Source organism: Eleginops maclovinus, chromosome 23 (genome assembly GCF_036324505.1).
Source record: "Eleginops maclovinus isolate JMC-PN-2008 ecotype Puerto Natales chromosome 23, JC_Emac_rtc_rv5, whole genome shotgun sequence".
Lineage (NCBI taxonomy): Eukaryota > Metazoa > Chordata > Actinopteri > Perciformes > Eleginopidae > Eleginops > Eleginops maclovinus.
Window position 1 is genome coordinate 10,680,082 of NC_086371.1, and position 7,597 is coordinate 10,687,678.

General features: G+C 41.1%; 2 protein-coding genes across 2 annotated transcripts; one reads left to right on the plus strand and one right to left on the minus strand.

Annotated features, from left to right (window-relative positions):
• The first annotated feature begins 241 nt into the window (after positions 1-241).
• On the plus strand, positions 242-2,751 carry LOC134860334 (piggyBac transposable element-derived protein 3-like). Its single transcript, XM_063877281.1, has 3 exons — positions 242-344; positions 834-1,067; positions 1,262-2,751. Exons 1-3 carry the CDS (start codon positions 287-289, stop codon positions 2,308-2,310), a joined length of 1,341 nt encoding a protein of 446 aa, XP_063733351.1. The 5' UTR covers positions 242-286; the 3' UTR covers positions 2,311-2,751.
• On the minus strand, positions 2,338-6,735 carry p2ry4 (pyrimidinergic receptor P2Y4). The gene is made up of 2 exons (XM_063877282.1): positions 6,224-6,735; positions 2,338-5,322 (listed from the first exon to the last, which is right to left on the minus strand). The coding sequence occupies exon 2, from the start codon at positions 5,270-5,272 to the stop codon at positions 4,178-4,180; it is 1,095 nt and encodes a 364-aa protein (XP_063733352.1). The 5' UTR covers positions 5,273-5,322; positions 6,224-6,735; the 3' UTR covers positions 2,338-4,177.
• Positions 6,736-7,597: the final 862 nt, after the last annotated feature.

Consider the following 7,597-nt stretch of genomic DNA (forward strand, 5'->3'; position numbering starts at 1 on the left):
ATATCTAAAGTTCCAAAAGTAAAAGTACTCATTCTGCACAACAGCGCATGTAAGAAAAGTATATATTATTTTATTGAGATACACTTAAGAGTTCTTGTTGTTATATGTTCTCATATTCATCTGAATCTCCTAGGACCTGGCGTACACATACGTGGACATCACATTTTTGGTCATATGACCACAGTCGTTAATTCTGCTGAACTGTTGCCTCATGGCCAAGTATGTGGACACTTACACTCATCTGGTGGTGTCAGAAGAGTACAACACACTACGGTAAGAATTAAAAATGGCGGCAAACACAAGGGATAATTCAAGTGGCAGCTCCAAACACAAACCTCGACAAGGTAAGAAGTCCTATCATATTTCAAGGCTTTTTCTGATTTAGATATTTATCAAAGCATTGTATGTTTGTCATGACATGCAAATTTGACAAAAAATGTGTGAAAATAACAATTTGGTATGCTGCTAAACATGATGTACACGTATGTGTACATCGGGACTTAGGTTGGTCAAAAATGCTAATATGTTAGCAAAAATGTGCACGAGTAAAATAGCTTATAGCTAACTCTGGTGCAGCTAAAAAGCTGTACATTGTCCCAATGAAATAAATAACAATTAAATAACTAAATACATACATAAATACATAAATTAGTTGGGTTAAAAATGTTAATATGCTAGTAAAAATGTGCCTTGCTATAGCTAATAGCTAGAGTTGTTTATAGCTATCTCTGGTGCAGTTGAAAAGCTGTCCCAGTGAAATAAATAACAAAGAAATACATACATATATAAATGACATTGGTTTGTATTTGATTTTTTCATGTTTTTATTTCCAGAGCGTTTTTCTGTGCAAACAGCATTGGAGCAATTTTGGCTAAATGATGGAGACAACTCAGATTTGGAAGACTTGTCTGACAACGATGATCCCATCCTGGATGCCAATTACCAACCCCGAACACAGGAGCGAAGCAGCAGTGAGGATGAGGATGACAGTAGTGATGATGAGGACCCCATTCCTCAGCCCACTGAGCACAGCAGAGGACGTAAACGTCTCCGTGGTGCAAATAATGGTTAGCCAAGACCCAGTGGATATTTGTTTATTTTAGGCAGGGCCTAAGGGCTAGGTGAAGGATAGGAAGCAAAATGCTTATTTACAACACTTGTTGACAGGTTCAGGGACAGGGACAGATACAGGTTCATCCCTGCAAGTCTCAGAATCGACCTGAATGCGCATCTATTGATGAGCAGATGATTCCTTTCACAGGAGCCTGTCCATGCAGACAATATCTGCCAATGAAGCCAAACCCAGTTGGCATCAAGAACTTCGTTTGTGCTACAGCAGATGGCATTGTGCTGGACTTTGATCTGTATCAAGGTACAGGTGCACTGCTTGAGCAGGTCGAAGAAGAGGTGGGCCTGGGGTTGGGAGGCTTAGTCTTGGCTCGTCTGTGTCAAACTCTGCATCGTGGCACAAAAGTGTATTGTGACCGGTTCTTCACAAGCATCCGAGGTGTGGAACAAATGATGAAGAAGGAGATGTACATTACTGGTACAATAATGAAGAACAGACTCGCTGGCGCGAAGGAGAAGCTACCCTCTGACAAAACCATGAAAAACACAGGAAGAGGTACCTCATCAGAACTTTCCACTGAAGACGGAAAGTTGTGTGTAGTGAAGTGGTATGACAACAAACCAGTATTGATGATGTCTGTTGTTCATGGCACAGAGCCTGAAGACACCTGCCAGCGCTGGGACAAGAAATTGAAACAGTATGTGACTGTCTCGCGACCAAGCATTGTCCGTGAGTACAACCTCAAGATGGGTGGAGTGGATTTGATCGATAGAATGATTAGCTACTATCGCATGAGCGCCCGTACTAAGAAGTGGACGATGCGGATGCTAATGCACTTCACAGATCTGGCTTTAGGTAACAGCTGGCTACTCTACCGCAAAGACCTCGCAATATGTGCTGCACCAAAGAAGAGCATCATGCAGTTCCTTGAGTTCCGTACAGAAATTGCTACGACCCTCTTGGCCCAGCATCACGGTCAAGGAAGCCATGCAGACCTCTCTGAACAGTCAGAGGAAGAAGACAACTCAAATCAAGGGAACAAACGTCCTGTGACGGCAGTGCCCCATGTCTCGGTCCGCAGGAGGGCGAATGCCCATCTCCCAGAGATGATCAGCCTGAAGAACGCGGCGCGCTGCAGGGTAGCAGGCTGCACTGGAAGAACCCGAGTGCGTTGTGTGACCTGCAAAGTGTTTTTGTGCTTGCAAGGCGATCGCAACTGTTACACAGCCTTTCACACATAGACACACATACACTGCAGCACAACACACACACACACACACACACACACACACACACACACACACACACACTGCTGCAATGCAAAATTTCACATAACACATACTGTAACTGTGACTCTCCAAAGGGGGCAAAAATGTTTTGTTTTTCTTCATTTTGTTGTGTTTTTTCACAATGATGTTCAAAACACAAACAATAGTTGAAAGTTGAAAAAACTGCTGTGTTCAAGGTTGAAATAAAATAGTTTTTCACTCTATTACAAAAAGGTGACTTTAATGTGTTTTATGGAAATTCAGACCCAGTGTCCACATATGTGGACATCATTTTTCTCTAAAAGTACATCATGTCAAAAGATGATACTTAGTTTTTATACTTATCAGGTTCCAATAAGCCCAAATAGCAAAGAGAAATAAAAAATGCATATAAAAAAACAGCTCGGGTCTTAGGAGGTTATAATGAAGTTATTAGATAAATGTAGTTGAGAAAAATACAATATTTCCCTTTCAGAATTAGTTAAGTACAAGAATAAAGGACCAAAAAGGGAAATACTCAAGCAAAGTAAAAGTATTTTAAATTGTACTTTAGGACCGTAGTACTGTCCTTACTGACAGCATGCGGTGTTCGTTTAGGTCTGACTTAACACATGGATTAAAGGTTTGCAGAATGATGCTGTACCCTAAATGCCCTAAACAAATCAGAGTTTAGTGATATCACAGCAGATTTACACCCTGGCAAAAGAGGAAACAGACATTGAAAAACCATGTTATGATACATACATACAAGTTACCTATTATGTAAGACTTTATGATAGATATCTAACTGTAATTACAAATACACCTTCAAAGATATTGCTCACACCAAATATCACAAGCACAACATGTGACAGAGCTTGAACGAATGATGAATACATGTGCTACAACTTTGGTTCATACAGTATGTCAACATTAAAAACAGGGGTGGAGGGAAAAACGCTCTGTCATTAAGTTCCAAAATGCTGCTTTCACATGTTGCAAAACCATCAAGAAAAACAGGCTTTACATTCCATGTATCAATCCCAAAGGTAAAAGGGAAAATAGGAAAATCCCTTATCCTCCTAATGGGGCGTGGGTGGTTTGAAAAGATATGTCTCGTACGGAGAAGTCTCTTTGCTTTTACTCCACAGTCAAACAAAAGACAGCTGTGAAAGTTGAAGGACAAAAACAGCTGGTACCCGGAGCTGCACTGACCATAACTGCAGTTTCTAGGTTATACACTGACATTGTTGATACAACAGGAAGGATTGCCTCATCATTTCCTCATTTTCGGAGATAAGAGTCTGTCATCTTTGGTCAGAAATGATCTTTAATACTTAAATCAGTCATTGTAAAATGCATGACAACAATTCACTTGCAATCATTTACTTCAATGCACCTGTGAACAACGGTGTCAAACAGTTTGAACGAACAAAGTGGTTCAGTTTCTGTTCCCACAATTTAAAAATAAATATGTCTTCTGCCATTGTATACTGTTATTCTTTCTATCCTTACAAAATACAGTATACAGCAGCGTGAATACTGTATGTTATTGGTGGAGTTTTGGCCTATAATCAAATTGTGGTAGAAGGCTGTAAGTAAGGAAAGAGTTCACACAAACACAGTAACCTCAAGAGAGTGAGGGAAGTTAAAACATGGTCTTCATGCCTGTTGAACACAGGCATTACACAACATTGATGAACTGAAAGCATATACTGTAAGTAAATGGTACAGTAAACTCATTATCTTCTCAATCTCTCAGTGCAAAAAAAAAGGAAAATCAAACAGATGCCACAGTTTGTTACAAATGTTCAAATACATACATGTTAAAATACTTCAGATTTCTGTAATAGATTTCCCACTATTTTTCAGAATCTTCACTGGCTTTAAGGGCTGTGTTTTTATACACCAAAGCGATGTCATGGTTATTTTTCCGCTGTGTTTGGGAACGTTCAGGTGTCTGGCTGCTCGTTGTCTGTCTTGTTGCTGTCAGAACAGACATCATTTTGGACCGATAGTGGTCCCCAGCCAGGAAATACAGGATTGGGTCAATACAGCTGTTGATGCTGGCCAGAGGCCTTGTGATCTTGTAAGTAAAGTTAACAATGTTGAGGGTTTCACAGTCAAGATTTAACACACGGGAGGTGTAGTAGAGCGTCCTTGTGATGTGAAATGGAACGAAACTCAAAGCAAACACCACCAACACCACGATGATGAGTCTAATGGACTTCTGATGTGAGGCGGTGCGTTGACGGCTGGAAGATAATCCCTGTCTGGCTCGGCACAGGGTCCGCGCCATCAGGAAGTAACACACCATAATGACCAGGAATGGGACCCCAAATAGCAGCACCATTACCACAGAGCTGTAGTCCACATACTCCTCAAAGGACGCCTGGCTGGTGGTGTCATGGCACAGGGTGTCATTGTCCCTTCTGGAGGTGGTGACGAAGATGAGGTTGGGCACCAGGCACACGCTCACCACAGCCCACACTATGCCGCATACCAAGTGGGCATGGCGGGACTTCACGAGGGTCAGCGCCTTGATTGGATGGCAGATACCCAAGTAACGGTGCACGCTGATGCAGGTGAGGAGGAGGATGCTGCAGTAGAGGTTTGCATAGAAGAGGAAGCGCACTATTTTGCAGGCGGCCACTCCAAAGGGCCAGTGACTGCGGTTGGCGTAGTAGTAGATCAAGGTTGGCAGGGAAAGGACGTACAGGAAGTCAGACAGGGCGAGGTGGAACATGAACACGGTGCTGGGGTTCCACGGGCGCATCTTAAGGAACAACCACAGAGCAGTAGCATTGAGGACGAAGCCCACCACAAACACCAGACTGTAGGACACAGGGAGCAGGATGTATTTGAACTCCTCGTCAAAGCGACAGCTCGAGTTGAATATTGTGGTGAACACCGACGACTGGTTGTGCGATGCAGGGCTTCTCATGATTGTCTCCATTGTGATGCAACTTCTCAGCGTAGCACTTTCAAGGCAGCAGGTGACCGATCCTTCAAAACAAGAGAAAAACTCTGTGACTTCTCCTTCATTAAACTCAAGCATGTAGTCAAGGGTGATCTGGCTCTTTTTAATTTGTGTTGTTCTGTCTGAGTTTTCTTGTTGAGTTCTGAGTTTGTGTACTCATATATGTATTAATGTACATGCCTATTGTGTGTGGTCTCTTGTGTATTGTTTGTTGAGTTGTATGTTTTTGAAAGGAAAATATGTGTATAAATTAAAAACAAAACTAAATGTGTTGAATATTTGATTACTATTCCTAAGTGAATGTTGGTACTTTTTCCTGACTTTATAATACTCTGCTTGGTTGTAAATTTAAGTAGCAGTACTAGTACTAAAGACATAGTATTTCTTGTGGTTGGATAATGCATACTGTATTTAACTAAAAGTAGTAAGGCCACAGTGTAAAAATACTATGTCTTTAATACTATGTTACTTTAATGTCTAATCAAGCGAAGTATTAAAAGAGAAAAACACATGAAAAAGTACCAACATTCACACCAAGAATAGTCCCATGGCGTGTTAATAATAGTAATACAACAATATAGGAGGCTTGATATTGTATTCCTATAGTTGTTACTATAAATGCATGTAAGTTGAACCTGATGCAGTAGGACTCGGAGGTGATATTGGAGCTATTCCTACTGTTAAATAACGTCTAACCAAGTGTAACCATTAACTAGCTCTAAAAGGAAAGTATGCTTCAACTTTTCACTTTTACCTATAGTGGAGTAGAGGTAAAGCGATAAAGCGAATACTGTTCTAAGCCCCTCAAAAGTACTTAAATAAATAAAAGCACTTACTTGCCAACATTGTTTGTTTTTACCACAATCATTATCCACCTCGGTCACACAAACATTGTAACCGAGTTATCGTGACACAGCGGATACTCACCCCAAACGGGATCCTAAACACTGCGCTGGTGTCAGGCTGCTGTTGAGCACTTCTTCTTAACTTTTCAGCCGGGAACCACTAGCTGCTCCTCTCGCTCCGTCGTCTTCTTCAGCCGTCCAGCGGGAGCACATGGGTTACGCACTAAAAGTTATTTTTCGGTGTAAGTGTTGTGGGGTTACATGGCAGCGCAGCTGTGCACTGAGCGCAGGACACATGGAGAGCATACAAACACTAACATGAGGCTGAAATGGGAAGTCACATTGCCGAGTGGACAAAATTACCGCCCCAAAACAGCCTCAGTGAGTAAACCACTTTCAATTTGATGTTCCTCGTACAACTGTTGAGATGATTCACACATTAACACAACTCCATTATTTTACTTGAGGCGTTTGCATTTCTTCTTGTAGCAGCTCCTTGTGTCTCTCCTAAAAACTACTTAACCCTCCTTCATGTCTTTAAAAATCCTCATTCTGGATTAAAATGTGTGTAGCAATTCAAAGATCATTTCACAACAGTTCAGGTATATATTATCCCTTCTTAAATGTATGGGTTGGCATTAATGCAACACAGTATAATCCATCTAAACGAAGTATAAACTGGACTCAGCACTGCCTCAAGCCACAATGTAAAATACTAATCACATAGTAACACCCCATATAAGACACTAGGAACCAGCACTATATACAGGTTTACTATTGAGCACTGAATGCATAACTCAATTGCTATATTGCTACTTTAAATTAACTACTATACCAAAACCTCATTATGAGCCTGACACCCACTGGTTGATTAGAAAGAGAGAAAATCAGTGCCCTTTAGGGTGCCCTTTAACAGAGAAAACAAGATGGCCAATCGTATGCCTCTGGTGCCCTTTTTGTCCCGCCCCTGCCCCTTGGAGAGCCTCAGTTGGCAACTGCTTATTCCCATGACAACACTTAATGGCACTCAATGCTGCAATGCTATATAAGTTTGCACAGCTGTACAGTACAGCTGTATTTAAAAAAGCAACATTTGCTCTATGGAGCTGTGAGGGATCTACTGAATCATCTCTCCAGTTATATTTGTCTTCTCAGGCTTTTCTGTAAGATTCACGTGACAAGGCGTGGATTTATAAAGCCTGGTCATAAAGAAATTTAAGTAAGGATGAGCAATGATTGTGTGACCGATAAAAAAGAAAGATAAAGATAGACAGCTGAGATGTGGCAGTTACTTAATAAGTTACTAAAAAACTAAAGTTTAATTGACCCACAGTTGCAAACGTGGTCCTATATAACTTCACTCCAATGACCCAGAGACTATAAACACATTAGGATGGAATTATCCTTTTATGGTCTACATTCAGTTAGATGAAAGAAAACACAATATAACTCTGTT